Source organism: Euwallacea similis, chromosome 4 (assembly GCF_039881205.1).
Source record: "Euwallacea similis isolate ESF13 chromosome 4, ESF131.1, whole genome shotgun sequence".
NCBI classification, from domain to species: domain Eukaryota; kingdom Metazoa; phylum Arthropoda; class Insecta; order Coleoptera; family Curculionidae; genus Euwallacea; species Euwallacea similis.
In genome coordinates, this window is record NC_089612.1 from 6,174,576 (window position 1) to 6,197,868 (window position 23,293).

Below are 23,293 nucleotides of genomic sequence, written 5' to 3' on the forward strand. Positions count from 1 at the left end.
AAAAGGGTTTTATTTAATTCCTATAGATGGGGATCTTGCCGATGGGAAGATTAACTCCTGTCTTTATTCAGCACATCGGTTTAAATAAAGAGAGAGGAGTTCGCTTAAGTTTTTCAGATCGAGTTTTCGATTGTCATTTATAGAGCCTTTCCTGTTCTTTTTTTTGTGCGTTTCTAAACTTATCGTGTTGCGGGCAGCATGGCGGAAGTGTAACTTCGGTGGTTTTATGATTTCAAAGTGACTTTATATCTCGGTTTCCTTTTAAAAATTCCGTTTTGCGATTGGCAAACGCCCTTCTATCGACCCCAATGTGAATAATATGCAGGGTCAGTCAGTTTCTGACTCTGTGAACTTGAATATCAGCCAGCAGAACCAGAACGGAAGCTTTCCCTTGGGGACCCAGGTCGTACTCAAGATGAACGACGCGATTACCATGAATTCAGTCGGTAAGGTCACGCAAATTTACCTTTTTTATATTAATTTCTCATTACTGATTGAGATTTCAAGTTGTATTTGCTTATAATTCAAGTTGCTTTTTCCATTCTATGGGCAGCCATTTTAGCTTGCCTTCCTATGTATTCCTGAGAATAATTTTAAATGCCACATAGACGATTTTAATGCTAATTTTGCAATCAATATTAAATTTAATTCAAATCTTATATATCAAACTCCTATAGGCCTGCTTGAGCTCGCCCATCGGGAGTACCAGGCAGGCGATTATGAAAATGCAGAGCGCCATTGCATGCAACTTTGGAGGCAAGACCAGGGAAATACTGGTGTCCTTTTGCTCCTTTCCAGTATACATTTCCAGTGTCGCCGACTGGAGAAATCAGCTCATTTCAGTACTCTGGCCATTAAACAAAATCCCCTTCTTGCTGAAGCTTATAGGTCAGTCAATTCAAAGGTCCAGAATTGAGCAAAATGTTAAAAAATCTTTTACAGTAATTTAGGTAATGTCTATAAGGAAAGAAACCAGCTGCAGGAGGCATTGGATAATTACCGTCATGCAGTGAGGTTAAAGCCAGATTTTATTGATGGTTATATAAATTTAGCAGCAGCCTTAGTGGCAGCAGGTGACATGGAACAGGCTGTTCAAGCTTACATTACAGCACTGCAATATAACCCAGTAAGTACTCCAGCTTATAGTATTTTGTTTAGCCTTTTTAAAAAAATCTTAGACGGAAAATTCCTAATTGCCTGGAAAAGTTCAGTTAATTACCATATTTATTGGTCTCTGTTTTTAAATTGGTTGTATTGTGTACAGGATGCCACATTTTACATGAATTTATTAAGTGTAAACAAAACTCTCACAGATAAGTTTTGATTGTATATCCTCAGGTTTAATTTTCAGATGATATTTTATAGTGATTGGTTTACCATTATTTGGATTTATTTTCAATATACAATAACTCCTCTTTCTATGTGAGAATGAACAATAAAATATTGTTAGTCTTAAGTAGTGATGGGTTTCTGAGGACTTATCTAGATATCAGATTAAGTTGGGAATATAGGGTGTTCCTTTCAAAAAACAGTATTTTACATGAGAACTGAAATACTGCTGTTGATAGCAACATTTCTAGCACACTACTGAACTGTAACTTAAAATACTGGTATTTAAACTTTTCTGCATCTTTTAAAATAGCCAATATATGGCACCACCCAAAATGGCAGATTTTCAAAAACACCTTGCATATCAGAAACAAATCAAGTTAGTTATGAAACAATTACAGCATAAAATTTTACTTGGAAATCAGATCCAAGAATGCGCAGTAAAATTCTATGTATAATCGTTTTGCCTAGATTTTGTAAATCTATCAAAAAGGTGCTTCCCTCTATACTGACTTATGTCTCAATTTTTTGAGTCTCAAAATAAGTTATAACCAGAAACTACTAAGGCTTTTCTTTCAGGATCTCTATTGTGTTCGTAGTGATCTAGGGAATCTTCTTAAAGCTTTAGGTCGTTTGGATGAAGCTAAGGTAAGAATATGTTTCATGTATTAATTTGCATAGTTCCTCATCTTGTCATCAATTTCCATACTGATGCGTCATTGGTGTTCCACTGAAGAGTGTTTCCAGACTGATTTGAGAAATCAGGTGTTCAAAATGGCGTAACATTCCATTGGCGTCAAACAGTGATGTGGCGTATTATTCTCTTTCTTTGGCGTAGATTTTTCGATGTAGTTTCATCAGTTTTAAACAATGCGATTCTTTAAAATTGATGAGTTTTGAAGTCATTTGACCGCATAATGGAAGCAGAGTGGTGTCACATTTTCATTTATAGTTTTGTAAAGCTTTTAAGCTGGCAATATTTTTGCTAAATCTATGGAATTACACCCTGGTAACACCACTGTGTGTGAGTAAATCTCCTTTAATGTTTTTTATGTAGTTGCTGATATTTTTAAAGGAGGCTTTCAATATTTCCATGATGTTAAGTTTTCAGGTGCGCTTAGTGTAATTTCATTTCAAGGAACATTACTGGAAACATATTTTAGAGCACAAGATTATTGGATAAATTGTTTCAAAGAAATATTCATTTCAATGGAAATATTTGGCAAGATGATTAGTGATTTTTAAGTATTTAACAAGAAAATTGGAAGACTTCATAGCAAGGCAGGATTACAGTCAGAAAGCAAGCTATAATTACTATAATTGTTAATGATTTTTGCAATTTATAGTTATAGCTGTTTTGTGGGAATACAAATAGTTTTCCCACAATAGTACTAAATTTATCACCTCTTAGTTGCCAAATTGCAATAGCGTAAGAGCCTAGGATGTGTATAAGTTAAGATTGTGCAATAGGGCATTAAGATTCTCTGTTAGTAGGCTCTACATAAATATATTGCAGAATTTGTTCCATTATGAATTAAATTTTGCGACGCCTGATCATTTTTAACATAAGAGAGTTGGGCTTAGCTATTAGTTCGCTGAGCACAGCTTAATTTATAATGAAACAAATGAGTCCTAGGAGTACGGTCAAACTCAAAGTGCGCGAAAATTACACAACTTGGAAGTTTGTCAGGAAGATCCTTCTCCTAACGTACCATCACAACTAATATGTAATATGTAATGTAACGACCGCATATTCAGCACGTTCAGTTGCCAGAAATGCGGCTTACAAGAAACCAGAGGGAACGTTTCTGCAAAGATTTATGATCTGAACTCCTTCGAGTGCTTGTTAGCGCCTGAATAACTCCCTAACAGCAGACCATACGTCAGTATCCTCTGAACACATTTAAACTGTAAGGTAGAGACCACGTCCCGGACTCTACAAAATACCGGACAGAAATTATTGTAGCATGTTTATAAGGTGACTTCAAAGTAAAGAAGTGTTCAAATAGACTCTCAGGAATCGGTCACTGTCTACAGAAGGGACTACTTGATGATTCAGAGGGACTTACATTGATTACATGTAATCAACAGTTTCGGTAAGTTGAATAAATTCTGTTTTCAGGGGCAATTTCACCATCTGGTCAAAATGTGCGATAACGAATGTGCAAAAAGTCAAGGTAAATAGAAAATTAAAGGGTAAATTGAAAAGAACACATGTCTGTATTTTCGAATAAAAAAATGAATGGGAGAAATCCGCTGGAGGCGAAATAGTGTTAACCTGCTACTGCCCATTTTGCCGAGGTTTTATAGAATTCTTGTCGTGGCGCTAACTTATTTGAAAGATTATCCCTTCCCTTACATAGAAAAGATAGGCAACGGATGGCCCATTGACAACAACTGAGGTATTATCTGTATATTGATAGATACATCTCCGCCTTATAGTATTGGCCCAAGAATGAGTTCCTGGAGAACCCTTAACTGACACCTTGGCATTTTCATCTTAGTTATTGTTAGTGTAAATCAGCACCATGTTTATTTCTCAAAAACTCAATTTTAAAGATATTTGTATTTTACAATGATATAACTGGTGTGAATACATTTAAGTCTAAGGAGTGCGAGTGTTCCGAGTGCGTTGCGCACGAGTATGTAAAACAAATCCCTTACTCTTTCGGAATTAAAGCTGAACTGGGCGAAATCATCGAATTTTCAAGATGATTCAGTGGCAGAACATGTATTTATTATTGAAGTGTAGAACACAGGATGCCAAACTAGTGAATAAAATGTATAACTCATAGAATGGCGATGATATATTTGTTTGTTGCAACAAGACTGGATATTGTATTTGAAGTATTATTTTTGAGTCACTTAATACTTGTCTTATGAAAAAGCATTGGATATCAGTTAGGTGTGTCTTGACATATTTGTAAGGGACAACAAATATAGGTTTCACCTACGCTTTTTATAAGTAGGAGGAATTTGGGGATGCAGACTGAGGAAACAAATCAATCAACAGTAAATCTTTTACTCGTTCTTCATTTAGGCTGAGCGATGGAACCATCAGCTGGGGATGTCGAAAGCATAATTCAATTGTGTTGTTTTGTACAGGAGCTGAGTACATGATCGTCGATTCGAAACTTGAAGGAAGCCATTTACCTAAGTGCAAAAGTGCAGGAACTTTTAGTTGGAAATTATCTGAAAATGATGTTAGTATAATGATAGCCAGCTACATTAGAAGATAACGAATAGTCCTATTTACCATGTTAAGATAGTACATCTGGGATGTTGTCAGTAGATGTGAATAAAATAGTATAATTAAGAAGTTTAGGTTTGGTCATAGCATATTTGTGGTCTGTAATCCATTTGGTGTGTACATGCAAGATTCAACGGGCTAGTTAGATACAAATAGACTTCAATAACTTTATAATCCTGCATATACTTACCAACAAGGTTTCAATATTTTTATCCGAGCTATTGCTTATTCAGGGGACTAAATTCGTTACATCACAATCGGCAAATCACAGTATGTGTTAAGAATTAAAGAATTTTGTCTGACTGCAATCCTGCTACTTGAACCTAATGAGGCAGCTGACAAATTTATTCACAAACCAAAAACTTCCGCGGTAACTGCAGAAGTGTACTATTTAGCCTAAGCTGTGATTCTTCACTAATAACAAGACTCTGTCCTATTTGCAGGTAAAAGTAAAAATATTTTCGGTGACAACCTGAGTAGTTAGTAAACAGTACATTCGTGAGTGCTAATTAAACTCATATTTACTATTTGGTTGTGCTGTTGCGTAACAGGTATCCACTGCTGATGCGGTCTTCTTCTTCATTGTTGCCGTTGATTTCGTTAAGGCCCTATAGTCGCCGACCAGGTAAAGTAGACCGAAGTGCGAGCAAGAGACGACACTAAATGTTGCCTCCGTATCTCCCCATTCTCCCCATCAGCGTCTTTAGTTACTTTGTAACCCCCCCAAGCGCGGCTTGGCGTAATTGCTCCATTTTGAGCGTCACTTTGGCTATGGAACATCCACAGCAGCTCCCAAAACAACAATCAGCAGTAATTGGGCCTCAGTTTTTTTTTGGGTGTAAAAATGAGGTTCAAGCTGCCACAGAACTGTGTGTATGTTCCACAGCTATTTGAAGCGTCGCTATGCGATGAGTTCCCGTATTGAGCGTTAAAGTTGTGTTACTTATTTGAGGCGCAAGCGGCGTAACTCGCGAGTTTTGGCGTAAAATGAGACCCCATTGGAATGAGCGGGCGCGCGTTTTCCGACTCAAATGTCAAAAATTAATAAGACTTGTACATAGGCCTGCTATTTGAAAGCCATTGAAACGAGGCCCGATTTTGCGGTGGCATGGAGTAACCTCGGATGCGTCTTCAATGCCCAGAGCGAAATCTGGCTTGCCATTCACCATTTCGAGAAGGCAGTGGCATTGGATCCGAATTTCCTAGACGCGTACATAAACTTGGGCAATGTGCTAAAAGAGGCCCGAATTTTCGATAGGTAAGTCCTTTTTGGGATTCGGCAGGGTGTTCTGTGACGAGAGGTGTACAGGGTGATCGTTCCTGGACCTCAACCGTGAGGATCTCGGCAACCATAAGAGATGCGAGGACGGCTAAATTGGAGCAAAGTTGCGCGATTTGAAGTTTTAGATTATGCTGCTTCAAAATTTCAGAAATTTTCATGACTTCCGGAGGTATTCGCAAAATATTTCCTAAACTCTTCAAAATTGAACGGTTGTTTACACGATTTCTTGTTGAAAATGAGCAGCATAATCATCCCCTAAAGTATCTTCCTCTCGTCAGACAACATCTTGTATATTGATACAAAACTGGGATAAGGCAGTAGACCTGAATTTGAATAAACAAATATCATCCGCTCATAAATTACCTTTCATGTCTGCGGATAATAAATCATGATGGCTGACGCGATTAGGGAACGGAGATCGTTAATTGCTTTGCCCCGATTCAAGTGACTTAAACGTTTATTTCAAGATTTTGGGAAGCTGCGTGCTCCGGTATTTTTTTCCCGTGAAGTTATATATCATAGTTTCTAACGTTACGAGCACTTCATAATGCGATGATAAATCGTCACGATTTATTTGCTCTGGCTCAATTTATGTCCAATAATAGCGGCTCCTAGTTTACACACATCCCACCTGCGATTTTTCACAGGAAACAAATTGTTATCGCTGTCAAACCTAATGGAGAAAAAGCTGGAAAAATAAATAGAAAGTGGGAGTTTCTGCTCGCTCCATTGGTGTTTCGCCTTAATGTAAAATTTTATAGGTCAGGACTCATAAATGTTGCTGCTGTAAGTAAATAGTGATCATTAAAGGAACGAGTCGGCAACTTGTTTTGGGCCATGAGCGGATCGAGCACGTTGTGGAATCATAAAAGCCTTCTAGCTAGGCAAAATTGTTCTTTGCAAGTACATATGTATGTTCGTTTTATTAGAGGTTGCATGCAATCTCAATTTGAATTCTGACCTAAATCTATCTACATATATGTATGTATGTATATATACGGGGTGGCGTACCGGAAATTTTCCTCTCAGGTTTTTTCTTGTAAACGAATAAATGAAAATGGGCTCGGGCATAATAAACCTTATTTTTCAGGGGGACATGTTTTTTACGTAATTGCATTCCCTCCAACTCCTATGAAGGGGTGGCTGTTACCTTTAAAATCATAAATGAGAAGGAGAGGGTGGGGGGGGGGGGGGGGTGATATCTTATTATAAAAGAAATTGAATTTCCTGTATTATGGGACCATTCAAATACGAGGGAGGTTAAGGGTGGCATCCACCTTTTCGTAGAGGGTTGGATCAGAGGTGAAAATATGTAAAAAAGTGTGCCTCCCGGAAAACTAAGGTTTACGTGTCAGAGCATATTTTCAATTTTTCTTTTAGAAGGGTAAAGTCCGAGTGGAAATTTTTCGGTGCGCCACCCTGCATATGCACTATATGCCCAGTATTCAGCATAGTAGCATGACAGCTTTCAAGGAAATCAAATTTAACCTTTATGTCACATGTATTTTACCGTTACGACTTTGGTAATGATAATGCGTTTGAGGCTGTTAAAGAATATAAACGTTGTTTCCCAGAACGACACATTCTCAATATTTCTAATTTTTTTGCGCTGTGAACGTTTTGTTGATATCGCCATTTCTTTTAACCAGAAATGTCTGCTGCTTCAAGATGATATCTCTATTTTTCAAGCTATGTTTTTCCCATTTGAAGACAAATTCAACTCTCGTGGTTACATACGTTGAAATATTGATGAAAGTGAGGGAAAACGTTTGTTGTACCTTTTCTGTTGTTATTGTTCGTGATGCTTTGGTAGTTTTTCCCTTTTTGTATGTTACATTATTATGGTTATAGTTGGATATAGATATAAGTTGTACACATTGACTGATTTACTATGCGGAATTGTAATATTCGCTCTTTATTAAGGGGACGAAACCTGTCTTGACGTTTTGGCGACAGAAATTCTCTTGCAAAAATCAGTAGAAAAACAATAGACGAAAAATAAAAAATCTATTAGAAGTTTATATATATATATATATAAAATGCTTAAAACACTCTAAAATTTTTCTTAATTTATGGAGGGTGTTCGTTTTTGGCTCTCAGCCATAAGGATCTCGCTAACCACACAAGGCTTTTCATCTAAGCTCGTAGGAAAAGGCGAGTGTTTTATTCGAACTATTCTCGGTTAAAAGTAAGTGAGAATAGTGCGCATTTAATTCTACCTCTCTGACAACCCCTACATGGGATGACGCATCCCTTCCAAAAATGAAAGAAAGATAGGGTATTGTTGCGCCCCTGCTTTTGTCATTACTATTATGGCCTTGATTTTTTGCTTCCTTATTGTAGGTTATATCATGGAGTTTGCCGCGACCCAGTGCTAGTCTTTGTTTCGTTAATTAGGGTTGTAGCGATAGAGTTACGCCTCTTACCCCACTCCCTTGTTTTGGGTTTTTGAAAGACGCCTTCCTGGGAGGTTTGGTCCAATTTGTACTTTTGCACGCTCCCAGGATACATCTTTATTTTCAAGGGGCTCCTGTATTTATCTCCAAAGCGACGAAATGTTCATAAATCCATCGAATTCTTTTGCAGTTACACAAACACGAAGCGATAAAAAGTTTTGACACATACGTTCTCTCGAGACACAGTTTATCTGCACCGATGTCGCTAAAAGACTCTTTTTGGTTGGTTTATTGTATTGTTCAATATTGTAATTTAATATAAAAAAATTCGGACAAAATAATAAAATTGAATTTACTCTATAAAGAAGAATTCCCATTGTGTTTCGCTGAGTTTCCTTGGGGGAGAAACAATTGGGGCAAAGAATAAGAGGTACAAAACTTGCAGACATTCAGGCGACAGTATGTCTATTTACAACTAAAGATATAGTTTTATGACTAATTTTCTGAACGATTTCCCTTTTTTATTTAGGCAAAGCAACATTAAACGGACATTTTTTTGTGTGTAAGATGACGATTGTCAAGTTGAATAATTCGAGTAAATTGATCATTCGCGTAGGAGCAAAAATACGAAAGATCAGTCCCGGTCACTCATAAATTTACTTAAATCTGGTTTACTATACGTCAGTGATATCCAAGTATCAATTGGAACGTGTCCAAAATCTTTCAAATTAATTTCAAAATTTGAAAATGGGTCATGACATTGAGGCACTCATTCTCTGTTCAGCATCAGAGATTTATTTGATGTGGACCGCAAATTTCAAGGAAAAAATCAAGGGAAACTGAAATGCATTACGTACGACGCCCTGGTACAAAAGGCGCCGATTATTCACGTCCAAAACAAGCTCGTTCTGGCAATTTTTCAATAACCCCTTCGTTTTTCGGGTCCCCTACCCAGGATCCGCGTCTTCTGCCCGACGTCGGCGACGCTCGTCGAGGAATTTCTTTCCAGTCGACGTCGGGTCCATGGCGGTGTTTACAGGCGTCGCGTTCGATAGTTGACGGCGATTCCGACGCTGGATCACGTCGAAATGCCCACGCAATGGACTTGCAATGTGTGGTGGTCTATACGGTCATTCGCATACCCGAGCCTTCTTACCAAAAGGATTTTAAACGAGCGACCAGGTTCGGTTGTGCCGGATTTGTTAGGAGGCACATTAAGAGGTATTTAAACTCGAAAAATTTTTCAGATGGGTTATGCACAAGAGAGGGCATAGTGTCACGCATCTAACTTACCTCATCAATTTAAGAGCCGAGATCTGAGATTCGGTTTTATTTTTGTGATAGTCTTGGAATTGGTTGGAAATCTTCCATTCGACTCTAATATCTGTTGAAACTTTGAAATGGAGTCGGGGTATTGTTTTCATGGAAATTCCTTTTAGTCCGATGTGTTAATATTTTTTGCTTTAAGTGTTTATTTATGTTCCATGCCCGAAAATCTCGGGGTTGCGTGTCTTTCCAGTTAAGCGCGGGCGTGCAGATTTAGGAGATTTGAGGTGTGCAAAGTATAAATTATATCAAAAGAAAGTAAATTTGTTCTGTAAGTTTGAGGGAGAGTGTTTGCCTTTCCTTTTGTTTAATACTAAGATCTACTACGTGAATTTGCATAATGAAGCAAAAATGTTTTATTCAATTTAGGAAATTCTCAATTTAAACATTTTATTGAAAATAGTCAGGAACGTACTCGATGAATTTGATGTGTATATTTCGGACTGCCGCGCCTTCTAGTAATCACATTTAAAGATAAATATTTATTCTGGTCTAGATCAAAAGCCGAGGCAACATTTTTCATTATGAACGCTCAGCGTGCATGCCCAATTTCAGTGTAAACCACCCCCATTTTGACCTTGTGAGCAACTCCCAGAATTGATCATTTAGACCGATTGTAAATTTTCAGACATCCTAGAATCAATTTTTCGTCATCAAAGTGCCATTATCAAAGGAGCGTCAAATCAAAGAGGAAAAAGAGGTTTTTTTTTCAGTGCATCCTAAAATCACATCAACAAAATACGTGTAATCTAAGCGTACCTTTGTCAAAACATCGTCTTTTTCTGGCTACACACGTTAACGGAGATGGATGATGTCAAAAAAAAGTAGGCCTTAAGATATCTTGAATTCCTAGAGTCTTCGTCAATCTCTAGCGATCTTCCCACAATTCTGAACAATCCCAGAAAAATCTTTTAAAAAATGCCTCAAAGCCTAAAAATTCCTTAAAAGGAAATCTCGGAATATCATTAAAAAATTGAAAGGAACTTGTTTCTCTCGTGCGGATTTCGAGGTATTTGTTGAAATAGCAGACGATGCATCAGCCGTTTCTTTCCATTTGATGCATTTTTCTTTTAGGCTTCTTAATAAGCGAATTGCAACGAAAAACAATTTTTTCGAGTACCGTGAAAAGGGCCGAGACACGGGAAAATCGCAAAAGACAAAAAGTTTCTAAATTGAACAAGAAACTCAAATTTCTGGGAATTAGATCGGTCAGTGATGTACTGCAAAAAGTTTAGAAAGCGTTGAAGAGAGCATAACATTAGACCTGGAATTAAAATTGAACAGTATCGAACGTCTCAGAAAACTGGTGGTGCACACATGTAAGTTAATTATTGCTATTTGCCAGGAAATATCGGAAATTGGTCGATAATTTTTGCAGATCGCATTTTAACGCACTCTGTAGAAACAGTCTTCTGTTTTTATCGAGTCTAGTTTATTTTAAACGATCATGTCAGAAACCTGGCTTATCTCTGCATATATAGACAATTAGTAAGATCTGAATCTAGCTTGGATTGGATTTTTCTCCCGAGACTTCGTGGCAGGCTACGTTTCTGGGCTGGGCCTATAAACTGCTAAATTTAAATTTAAAAATCTTTCTCAAATGTGCGAATGAATGGCTGCTTTATGAGCTCAACCGAGGGAATTGTGTGATGTAAGAAAATATTTTTGGAAAGGATATCAAACGCTTCCAAACTTTGTGTCGTGTATGAGACGCGAAGTTTAATTGCCAGGTTTAGCGTTGCCAGGTTTCTAGGTAAATCAAATTAAGTGGATTTCAAAATCACGTCTAAAAATACGCGTCAAATCTTCCCGTTCTGGATGTTAACTTCATTTTTCACTGACGCCATCCTGGAAACTTCATAAGAATTTCCTCGTGACATATTTTTTTAATTTCAGGGCGGTAGCAGCATATCTGCGTGCCCTCAACCTTTCTCCGAATAACGCAGTGGTGCATGGGAATCTTGCCTGCGTTTACTATGAACAGGGACTCATCGATTTGGCCATTGATACCTATCGGAGGGCTATCGAGCTCCAGCCGAATTTTCCGGATGCCTATTGCAACTTGGCCAACGCACTCAAAGAAAAAGGACAGGTAAGAAGGACTAACAACAGAAAGCAAATTAAAACATTTACGCGTATTTTATTCGAAAATCGATGCCGATTTGCATTGCGCTATTGAGGCTGAGAATATTAGAATGTGGCGAATTCAGTTGCCCGCACCAATACGCACCCAGCTCGAAAATATGGCCGGCCAACGCCATTTGTCTCTGTGTAACACTTGATCAGGCATCGTAATGAGACAAGGATAGCTAATGAAGTCATGCGCAGCAGTATGACCTGACTGGTGATAACCATCTGCGTCTGTCTAATGCGTTATTAAACATTACCGTACCGAGTGCACAGTGATAGGGGTGCTCGAATTCCCCACAAAAAAAGTTAATCTGGAAAATTGAAACTCGTTTATGTCAAATTTCAGTTGTAAAAATTCCAAATAATGGATCAAACTACTTGCAATCCCGAAGAAAATTTACGCGGAAATCGAGAAACTGATCAATGCCTTTTCTATTCTTTCATTGTTTCTATAGAAATCCTACTGAAAAATCCTGGGAAAGTCATACGATTCTTCGACACAGAATATGTTATTTTACAGCTAAATAAAAGTTTTTGTGGGAATAGTGTCCAGGACTTCTCAGGTTCTTTACGCCCTTGTGATACTGCATTGAACGTGTGAGGCAGGAGAACAAGTGTTTATTGCATGCATGTGCTTTATAAAATTGAACAATGCCTTTGCAGCAAAGATTTATTGATTTTATTGTGTTTAACAAAAAATAAACACTGGTATTTGCCAAACTCTCGTATTTAAATAGAAAAAAACAGGCAATTATGTCCCGTGTATGGCTAATGGTTTTCATATTGTTCCGCCCCTGCTTCTAATCTATTTTTAATGGCCATAATGTTTCGGCGAAAGCCTGGCTTATATTGTTATTACAATCGGATTAAAGCGAAATGGAAGAATTGGCCAACAACACACTTGACCCGGAGACGTCATAAATGCGTTTTTCAGTTTCCCGATGGGCAACTTGGCCCAGTACCGGTTCTGATTGATTAAAACTCCCATATTGCCAGAGATATGTTGGTCAATTTAACCAATCTATTTCGTCGTGCATAAGACGGTTCACGGGTATGTCGCCTGTTCCTGAAATAAAAGTGAGTTTTTGTGGCGAGAAAAAGCTAGGATTTATTGTTATCTTTGTGTAAAATTGTGAAAAATAGCTACTACCAAGTTGTTAAGTAAACACCCTGAAACGATATTTCAATATTGACTTTATCCTTTTTTTTACGAGTTTTTTTACCCTACTTATTTTTTTTTCTATATTTTCTATTAAAGGTTTCGGAAGCGGAGGACTGCTACAACACAGCACTACGACTATGCCCGAGCCATGCAGACTCGTTAAACAATTTGGCGAACATCAAGCGAGAGCAGGGCTTTATCGAAGAAGCAACTCGTCTCTACCTGAAGGCTCTCGAAGTGTTTCCAGAATTCGCCGCTGCTCACAGCAACCTCGCCTCGGTACTGCAACAACAAGGCAAACTAAACGAAGCTTTGATGCACTACAAAGAGGCCATCCGGATTCAGCCCACTTTTGCCGACGCTTATTCCAACATGGGCAACACCTTGAAAGAAATGCAAGACGTCTCCGGAGCGCTGCAGTGCTACACGAGGGCTATTCAGATAAATCCAGCATTCGCTGATGCTCACAGTAATCTGGCCAGCATTCACAAGGATTCTGGAAACATTCCTGAGGCCATTCAGTCATACAGGACTGCATTGAAGTTGAAACCGGATTTTCCGGATGCCTATTGCAACTTGGCGCACTGCTTGCAAATAGTATGCGATTGGTCGGATTACGAGGCCAGAATGAAAAAGCTTGTTAATATAGTGGCGGATCAGTTGGAAAAGAATCGTCTTCCGTCGGTGCATCCACACCATTCGATGTTGTATCCGTTGTCGCATGAATTCAGAAAGGCGATCGCCGCAAGGCACGCGAATTTGTGTCTCGAGAAGATTAATGTATTGCACAAGCCACCTTACAGATTCACGGCAGATTTGAAGGGAAGATTGAGAATCGGGTATGTGAGCAGTGACTTTGGTAATCATCCCACTTCGCATTTAATGCAGTCAGTGCCTGGATTACACGATAGGAGCAAGGTGCGTTTTATTTTTACTGTTAGATAAGAGAGTTTTTCATATTGTGTTCTCTTTTAGGTAGAAGTGTTTTGCTATGCCTTGAGCCAAGACGACGGTACCACATTCCGTAGCAAAATAACCCGAGAATGTGAACATTTCATCGATTTATCAGGCGAGCCGTGCAATGGCAAAGCAGCTGATAGAATCTACTCTGACAATATTCACATTTTGGTCAACATGAACGGGTACACAAAAGGCGCTCGCAACGAAATTTTCGCTTTGCGACCGGCTCCCATCCAGGTTGGTGCAAGTAGTTGTCAAATATTCAAAGAAGTTCTGAAAATAATTATTGCAGGTCATGTGGTTGGGGTACCCAGGCACCAGCGGAGCCAGCTTCATGGATTACTTGATCACTGACGTAGTCACATCTCCTCTTGAGCTGGCTAATCAATATAGCGAAAAATTGGCCTACATGCCCTATACCTATTTCGTGGGAGATCACAAGCAGATGTTTCCCCATCTTAAGGAACGTTTAATTGTGTCTGACAAGAATGGATTGGGCAACGGTTTCGCCGACAACGTTGCCATAATCAACGCCACTGATTTGTCTCCGTTGGTCGAAAACACCGATGTTAAGGAGGTGAAGGAAATTGTGAAGGCGGCTAAACCAGTTGAAATTAGCTTGAAAGTCGCCGAACTTCCGACGACCACTCCAATAGAGAACATGATCGCCTCCGGTCAGGTGCAGACCTCTCTCAATGGAGTGTTGGTCCAGAATGGTTTAGCAACGACGCAGACCAATAATAAAGCCGCCACAGGAGAGGAAGTACCTCAAAGCATTGTCATCACTACCAGACAGCAATACGGGCTGCCGGATGATGCTGTTGTTTATTGCAACTTTAATCAATTGTACAAAATCGACCCTGTAACACTCCATATGTGGGTACGTGGTTATTACATCATTATATGAGCTACCATTTTAAAAATCACTGGAATATCAATTAAAAAAGTTCTCATCGATGTTAATATGGAGCACCATTAAAATTGCTTCATATTGACGCCACATTTCATCAAGTATTGCAAGATAGTGGGAAATAATTTTATTTGCTTCACAGGTAAATATTTTGAAAGCAGTGCCAAATGCTGTTTTATGGTTGTTGAGGTTTCCGGCCGTTGGTGAACCGAATTTATTGAATACTGCGCAACAGTTGGGCTTACAGCCGGGCCGTATTCTATTCAGTAATGTCGCTGCCAAAGAGGAACACGTTCGCCGTGGTCAATTGGCTGACGTTTGCTTGGATACTCCTTTGTGTAATGGACACACAACCAGGTAATTGCCGGTTTTTATTTTTGTATAAAATTATTTAAATGCCTTTTCAATAGCATGGACGTGCTGTGGACAGGAACTCCGGTTGTAACGTTACCAGGCGAAACTTTGGCTTCCCGAGTGGCAGCTAGTCAATTAAGCACACTCGGCTGCCCGGACCTGATCGCTAGGACTAGACAGGAGTACCAAGATATAGCCATTAAGCTAGGAACTGACAAAAAATAGTGAGTATTTCCAGATATTTTTCCTTGCGCAATACATGATTCTCTATCTGCAGCCTCAAAGCCATGCGTCACAAAGTATGGACCTCCCGATCTACCTCTCATTTGTTCGATTGCAAGGTGTACGCACAGGGCTTAGAGCTGCTTTACTCCAAAATGTGGGAGAGATTCTTCAAAGGCCTGAAACCAGACCACATTACTGACACCACCTTCAAACACTGGCCTTAAAATAATAATTATTATGCCTTTAGTTTATTTGACTTAACACGTTGACTGCTAAATTCAAATACAGAGTGTCGTATATATTTTAGGGAGATATACCTCACTCTGGAAGTGAGTTTTAAGAGAGGACATAACTCCTGAATTGAGTTTTAAGGTAGCTAGAGCCCTTTGAAGCTGACGCCTCGTAAATGGTATTTTTTAAATATCTTGGACACTACAAATGATTACAGGTTGTAGCTTACCTTAACCTCATATTAGATTAGATTTAAATTTTGGCAGTAACTTGAGGGATATTGCTAACTTTAGCATTTAAGGATTTAAAAATATCTCAACAAGTATAAACAAAAGAGTCGTCCGCAAAAACAGAGTCACAACTAGTGGGAACAACAGTAATTTTTTTAACTCTGTTATTTCTTTGCCAGCTAAAAGATTGTTAATGTCTTTTCTGAAAAGGATTTCATGTCTTCATTTTCTGTTTGATATTTATAGTCGCTCAGGGACTGTATTATAGTTGATAATAGCTTTACCTGTTTATTAATAATTTCTAAACATTTCAACATTTTTTTTAATTCCTACCGAATGATGGTGTAGTAATTCCATAAAGTCCCATAATCCCGATATTTTTCATTAGAAGAGATTTTAATTTCAGAGACGTGTAAAATATGTTAAGTTGAAAGTTACAACAGCAGCTAATAATCTTTCTTTAACACAGCCGAACAAATCTTTTCTTGTTTTCCATCCTCCATTTATTATAACGCTTAATAACCTAAGCTATTTGAAATGTGTATGTACCAAATCTTCAATGGAATATCAAGTGTTCCTGTTGTTATTTGAAATAGTACGTTCTTGCCTCTTTTGCAATGTGAAATTCGAAAGAGGTTTCAGCGAGAAGTAACGAGTCAGTATAAATAATTAATCTTATATATATGTATATATAATATATAAAATATTTATTACTCTTTAAAGTAATAAATACTGATCAATACTATTTTATTACATAATTTTAATTGCGGATTTTTCTCATAGTTTTTAGTTATTTATGTATAACTTCTTTGTACCTCCAATAATATCAAAAATATATTAAACATAAATACAGTAAACAGAATTTAGACAAATTTTTATGCACACAATATTCCATTAAGTCATCGATCTCTGGAGATCCGACGCAGTCAACGTGTTTTAGGTTTTTGCCTCGTTTTGTATAATAATTATATTCATTGCTTTCTGTTCGCCTTATGCAGATTGGTTCGCCTTGTTTTAAAGCTGTAGAAGATACAAAAAACTCTCGTAGGAGATAATGCCGGGTGTTCCAAATGTCTGTATATCGCCTTGATTCGATTTGGAATACTCATTTTGTGGTCCGGGTCATCGGCGGCACAAAGAAAAATGTTAGCAGTAGCTTGGATCGACCCTTGTACATAAAACGCCGTGTTCTAGAATTTATAAGTATATATTTTGTTAACGTAGCCTTAGCGAAGTTTCAATTTTGGTGAAACTGTTTTCGTTAGCAGCAGTGATCGGTAACCATGTGAATAATTAATTATGTTCTACTTTAGAATTATATTTCAAACTATGTACTATTATTATTTTGACCGTGACATGTTGTCATTGCATTTCGAGAGTTGCCCATAATATGTGAACATTACAAAATGCGTTTTATTTTTCAGTTTAATAACTCCTTTAATCTAAAAGTTGGGAAGCGAAACCACTAGACGACGTAGCGTTACCATGAAGAAGATTATGTGAGGACAGGGAGATGGGTCATTTTCCGGTTTCCATGGCAGCAGAGCTGTCGTAATTTCTTGTAGAAAGTAACTGATTTACAATTACTAATTCCATTTAAAAAATCGATCAATTACAGCTATTAATTATTAAAGGCAAAGTAAAAGGTATTCAATTACCTATTACTCACAAAAGTAATCGGTTCTTTAGACTATTTCAGTAATTTAATTCAACTTTACTAATTCAGTAACATTTCTGTTATTAAATTACTGTAAAAGTAACTCGATCGGGGTCCGGCGACGAGAACGACTCTCACTGGACCTCTGAAAGTGTTAAAGAAGTTGCATTGGCGAGACTTGGCGTGAGCGTATTTCTAAACTCGATTTACTGTAAGAGTCCATTACTTCGCAAGAGAAACGATGTGGAAAGAGTGGGAGCCAGAGCTGCAGTATATTTTGCCGCGGTAATGGAATATTTGGCTGTCGAGGTGTTGAAATTAGCTGGCAACGCTACAAGAGGCAATAAGAAGACTAATAGTTCTCAGATATTTGCAGTTGGTCTTAAGAAACAACGAAAAATTCAACAAATTTATTTTCTGAGTTGCAATCGCTCAGGACGGTGTATCAACCAATATTCAGTTCATACTTTTACCATAGGCCAACCGCAAAACTAAATAATAACGGGTGTTTTCTAGGGAAGTACTATATGGCATTAACATATTTTGGTTGACATGACAACTAGCCATAACATACTTTTAATCGTTAGATTAAACTACTATACCATCAAGTCAAGAATAAATGATTTTTACTTCTTCACCATGTCAAGAATGGTAGCTAAGACGTTTCTATATTTTTCGATATTGATGAGTACGTATATAAATTTTGCTAAGGAATATACAGTTTTGTTGACTGGAGCTTAACAAAAGTAATCTAACTGAATTTAGAATATAACATTCGATAAGTTCAACTGTTGTGATATTTATTAGCAAGTAAAAATTACAAGATGCAAATTTGCAAGCAATTCTATCTACTTTGCAGTTATTTCGTTGATTGTAATTGATTATTATTAGAAGTACATCGAAAACGAAATTTCTTACAAATAGCGTATACACAGTAAATAAGGGAATTGAAGAAATTGCAAAAATGAGAATTATTGGTTCTGAATTTTATTCAATTCAATTAAAATTTATTTCACTATCTATTCATAATGATCATTTATTATCAATGGATAATTGCAAGGTAGATTAAAAAGTTGAAAATAAAATTGTATTCTTAGTCTACTTTGTCTACTTGACAGGCTTCCCTCAATATCTTCAACTTGTCAATCAAATGAAATTGGACCTGTTTTTATAATTCTAAATTAACCAATCTCCGCAAACCCTATTGGGTACAATCTTCAACATAGCATTTTCCAGCCAATCAAATTAGTTGTACAGTCACGTTACGAACACGACGGAACGAACGACCCTTTCGTTTCAATAAAAAGTCCTTCAAACACATGAGATTTACCGTTTTTTAAATCGTTTAATTTATTCAAGTTTTAGCTGTACGTTGCGAACATATTGCATCAGCATATTCGTAATTACCACATCTCCAATTCTGGACAGTTTTAGTTTGGAAATTTCATTTGATCTTCTTTAAAAATCGTAGTGCAATATGGCCTCAAAAACTGAATTAGACCAACAAATTAGGGAACAGGGTGATCTAGTTCGAAGGTTAAAAGCTACCGGTGAAAAAAAAGACTGGGTGAGTATAAAATTCATAAGTATCTGGTCATAGCTATTGCAAATTACAAGTTTTGGTATGACTAAAGAGTGCCTAGAGACTTCAATACTTATGGTTGGTTAGAACTGCATCACTTTCCTCATTAATTAAAGGCTTATTCTTATTGCTTCAGGTTCGTAGTGGATTCCCATTTTTTGTACCATTCAATGAAGTCCTATATCCTTATTTGAATAATTACATGTCAACTCAAAGTTACCTCTGTGACTGGGAGCCCTCAGCAGCTGATGTTGTCCTATCTAAATGCATACCCAATAGACAAGCCCTAAAACCTTTCATTCATCTCAATCGTTGGTACAATCACATGAACAGTTTTTCTGAAACGGAAATAAATAAATTTGCCTCCGTCCGATATGTAAATACAAAAAATGTATTGGACAGTTTAGATGATCAGGTAAATTAATTGTTATTTCTTTTGTTGAAGTGTTGAGCCCTATCATCTTACAATGGGGGTTTGCACCTTAGGCTGGTTTATGAGGCATGCCAGACTGAAATGTAGACCTTTTAGCACAAGCTCTGCTTTGTTTCGACCTCTTCAGGTCAGTGATTGTTCCATATTTCTTTGTTTAAAATTCACCATAGCTTTGTGATTTGCTGCTAGACTATTCTGTAGTAATTAGTTCAGTTATTTATGCTTGGAAGTAACTTTCTTATGGCATGTTTCCTTGAATAGTCATTATTGTATAATTGCACTGTTAAAATATTATAAAACCATAGTGAAAGTATTTTCTTTTAGTTCATTCAACCAGAGATTTTTATCTGAAATCACAATTGCATTTTTGCAGATATCTCAAGAGGTTGCTAAATTGTTAAGCTTGAAAGAGCAGGCTCGGGCATTAAAGGAAAATGAAGATAATGGGCCCCAGACCAATGTCAACCAAAAATTCACCCTCAAGACTCCTAAAGGAACTCGTGACTATTCACCTGAGCAAATGGCCCTTCGCATATCAGTTATCAATAAGGTTATTGCAGTCTTCAAGAAACATGGGGCTGAGACCATTGACACCCCAGTATTTGAGTTAAAGGTAAGTTTTCATTGTCAAGGAGAAAATCCAATAAACGTATGTCCCGTGCTATAGATCTTTAATCAATTGGTTACAAGTTCATTGAAATGAAATGTAGATCACAGTAAGTGGTCCCTTCTCTAAATAAATGAATTTCCCATGATTTATTAAAACTGTTGTTAAATGCAGCTTTTTGCGGGTATAACCCGCTGTAATAGTATATTATTAAGTGCATTGAAATGGAAAGGAGAATGGGCAGAAAATGAGCTAAAAATGCATGCTACTTTTTCTCAGATTTTGTTGCAATTGGTACTTTTGTTGGAATTGCACAAGGTTAATCTGAGGCGCATTTGCTGAATAATGATTTATGTTGCCATTTTTGACTCTTTATCAAGCAAAAGATAAGCGAGGCTAAAAATTTATTGTGCAATTTTCCTTATTCAGGAAGTCTTAACTGGCAAATACGGCGAAGACTCAAAACTCATATATGACCTTAAAGATCAAGGAGGCGAGATTTTGTCCCTCCGCTACGACCTCACTGTTCCTTTCGCCAGATATCTGGCGATGAATAAAATCACTAACATTAAACGCTATCACATTGCCAAAGTTTACCGCAGGGACAACCCTTCAATATCCAGGGGTAGATATCGGGAGTTTTATCAATGCGTAAGAGAGTTTTTGTCGATTTAAATTTTTGCCTTGACATAGTTTCGTTTGTTCTGTAGGATTTCGATATTGCCGGAACGTATGATCCGATGATACCAGACGCTGAATGTATCAAAATCGTTTCTGAAATTTTGAATATTCTACAAGTTACCCCTTATGTGATTAAAGTGAACCACAGGGCTCTGCTGGACGGCATGTTTGAAGCTTGTGGGGTACCAAAAAGTTCTTTTAGGTGCATTTGTTCGGCAGTGGATAAATTGGATAAGGTGAGAATGAGCTCGTGTAATTAAGGAATTGCTTTTTTTTTTAAGAAAAAAATTGCAGTCTCCTTGGGAAGAGGTCAAAAGGGAAATGGTAGATGAGAAGGGTCTGTGTGAGGAGGCGGCCGATCAGATTGGGGAATACGTAAAACTGAATGGCGGGATGGAGCTGGTATACAAACTATTGAAGGACGAAAAATTGTCAAAAAATAAGCTGGCCATTGAGGGCCTTGAAGCAATCAAGCTCTTACTAAAATATTGTGAGCTATTTCAAATATCTAAAAATGTCTCTTTCGACTTGAGTTTGGCCAGAGGATTGGACTACTACACAGGGGTGATCTATGAAGCGGTTTTGCTAGGAGGTTTGTTCGTCTTTGCCGTTAAAATTTCAATTTTGAACTTTTTTCTTATATGCAGACACGGGCAAAGGTGAAGATGTCTCAATAGGTTCGGTGGCGGGCGGCGGTCGCTACGACAACCTCGTAGGCATGTTCGACGTAAAAAACAAGCAAGTGCCCTGTGTGGGAGTTTCGGTGGGGGTTGAACGATTATTCGCGGTGTTAGAGCAAAAGCTTCTGGCAGCAAATCGGAAGGTGCGTACCACCGAAGTGGATGTTTATGTATGTACTGCGCAGAAAGGGCTGGTTGATGAGAGACTGAAGCTGTGCAATGAACTGTGGGAGGACGATTTCAAGGTAAGCGCATTTTTTATTGTTTCATGAATTGAAATTCAAACTTGTTGCATAATATTGTGATCTAATAAGCAATAGCCATCAACATCATGTGGTAATTCTGCAAGGAAAACTTTTCTTTCACCAAGTTGTTCAGAATTTGTAATTTTTATTAATAGCACATTTCTGATTTATGCAGGCAACTATTTCAATGTTTGCAATAAATATATGAACATAATTCTACCTTTAGATGAACTTCCTGAAGGCTTTCTTAACATGTATTTGTATTGTGAATTATTGGGAACTATATTAGGAATAGGTTTCTTTGGTACCTTCCATTTCCTCAGATATTCTATCAGTCAACTGGAATGGCACCATATTTTTTTCTTCTCAATTTTTTGGCGTTGGCATCTTTGATTAACACTCTTTAGACTAAACTACCCGTTTCTTTAAGTTGCTTTTCAATTCTCGCGAAAGTTTGGTGTACTAGAAGCATGTTTACCTTCTCAGTTATAGAAGAATGTTCCATTTTAAACGAGATAAAAAAGTTTCAAAATAAAGTCAGCTTGTGGCAGAAAAAAATTAAAGCAATTCGTACAGGGATAATAAAAATACAAACTTTTATTTACAAATCATGCATTACAAAAAAACCCGCTCGCGTCAAAACACACCTCTTTATGTAGTAGCTCTTAATTCCAAAATTAATGAAAACCGACAATGAGCAATTATTTCGAAAAAACGATATTAATTTGAGAACTGTGGCGCTCTGTAGCGGCAAAACGAAGTGACCTTGGATATAGATAAATTTACCTAGAACGCCTTATTTTTGGTTCAGAAATGTTTGGTCAAGCGTTGTGCAGTCATTTCAGGGAAACCATGTACGTGGAATATTTTAATCTCAGAACTTAGATGTATGTAAGCCGGACTGTCCGGAATTGTAAGTATCTTAATTCTCGTTTCCAGGTGGAATATTCCTACAAGAAAAATCCAAAACTATTAGCCCAATTGCAATATTGCGAGGAAAACAGCATACCGTTTGCTGTTATTTTGGGCGAGTCGGAGATTAAGAACGGAATCGTGAAGTTGAGGAACGTCGTCACCAGGGAGGAGAGCGAGGTGAATCGCGCCTTGTTGGCGAACGTACTTAGAGAGAAACTCGGCGAGTTGAACTTGAACGGGACAGTACCTGTCTCATAGTATTCTTAGCCACGTAAGCCGTAAATTCATTATGTGTATTTATTTGTATTTGTAAGATGTGCTTAGTTACCTCCGGTCCGGGTGATATGACAATATATAATTTACAGTACGTCTTGAAGTGAGCTGAAACTATGTGTTCATAAGTGCAAAAATGACAGTTTAGTTCTCTGGAGTAACTTCACTATCATTTTTACCTCCCTAATGAAGTGGTTTGAAGAGCTTTCAAACTCAAACACTTAACGTTTCAAATTAGTACCTGTTCTATTTTTCATGATGTGAGTGACTCAATAATTTTATGGAGTGAGTTTGTATAAGTATCGTTAAAAGAAAGTGAATCCCAGATAGTCTAAGCAAATGGCATTTTAAATGATTGGAAGATATGATTTTCAAATAATTAAAATCATTTTTATTTCCCCTAGTTGATTTCCCTTGCAACATCCAAACACAGCG

General features: G+C 37.6%; 2 protein-coding genes and 1 long non-coding RNA gene across 4 annotated transcripts in view; all 3 read left to right on the forward strand.

Moving 5' to 3' along the window:
* LOC136408373 (uncharacterized) overlaps positions 1-23,293 on the forward strand; it is a 57,838-nt gene that overhangs the window by 296 nt on the left and 34,249 nt on the right. The window lies entirely within an intron of this gene.
* On the forward strand, positions 161-16,915 carry sxc (O-linked N-acetylglucosamine (GlcNAc) transferase sxc). The gene is made up of 12 exons (XM_066389228.1): positions 161-446; positions 678-888; positions 943-1,126; positions 1,909-1,977; positions 5,641-5,837; positions 11,480-11,675; positions 12,972-13,793; positions 13,851-14,072; positions 14,128-14,715; positions 14,888-15,102; positions 15,156-15,323; positions 15,377-16,915. Exons 1-12 carry the CDS (start codon positions 320-322, stop codon positions 15,546-15,548), a joined length of 3,171 nt encoding a protein of 1,056 aa, XP_066245325.1. The 5' UTR covers positions 161-319; the 3' UTR covers positions 15,549-16,915.
* HisRS (histidine--tRNA ligase) lies at positions 18,718-23,257 on the forward strand. 2 transcript variants are annotated; one of them, XM_066389229.1, is made up of 8 exons: positions 18,718-19,009; positions 19,161-19,439; positions 19,831-20,070; positions 20,494-20,715; positions 20,775-20,981; positions 21,040-21,337; positions 21,393-21,670; positions 22,610-23,257. In XM_066389229.1, the coding sequence occupies exons 1-8, from the start codon at positions 18,920-18,922 to the stop codon at positions 22,841-22,843; spliced, it is 1,848 nt and encodes a 615-aa protein (XP_066245326.1). In that variant the 5' UTR covers positions 18,718-18,919; the 3' UTR covers positions 22,844-23,257. The 2 variants fall into 2 exon arrangements, with proteins under 2 accessions (XP_066245326.1, XP_066245327.1); XM_066389230.1 differs by lacking the exon at positions 19,161-19,439.

Excerpts from the sequence above, each read along its gene's own strand:
- sxc (XM_066389228.1), top strand. The coding sequence starts at position 320 with ATGCAGGGTCAGTCAGTTTCTGACTCTGTGAACTTGAATATCAGCCAG. Across the intron at positions 1,127-1,908 it reads CAGCACTGCAATATAACCCA|GATCTCTATTGTGTTCGTAG; the intron begins GTAAGTACTCCA and ends CTTTTCTTTCAG. Across the intron at positions 5,838-11,479 it reads GAGGCCCGAATTTTCGATAG|GGCGGTAGCAGCATATCTGC; the intron begins GTAAGTCCTTTT and ends TTTTAATTTCAG.
- HisRS (XM_066389229.1), top strand. The coding sequence starts at position 18,920 with ATGGCCTCAAAAACTGAATTAGACCAACAAATTAGGGAACAGGGTGAT. Across the intron at positions 19,010-19,160 it reads CCGGTGAAAAAAAAGACTGG|GTTCGTAGTGGATTCCCATT; the intron begins GTGAGTATAAAA and ends TTATTGCTTCAG. Across the intron at positions 19,440-19,830 it reads TGGACAGTTTAGATGATCAG|ATATCTCAAGAGGTTGCTAA; the intron begins GTAAATTAATTG and ends GCATTTTTGCAG.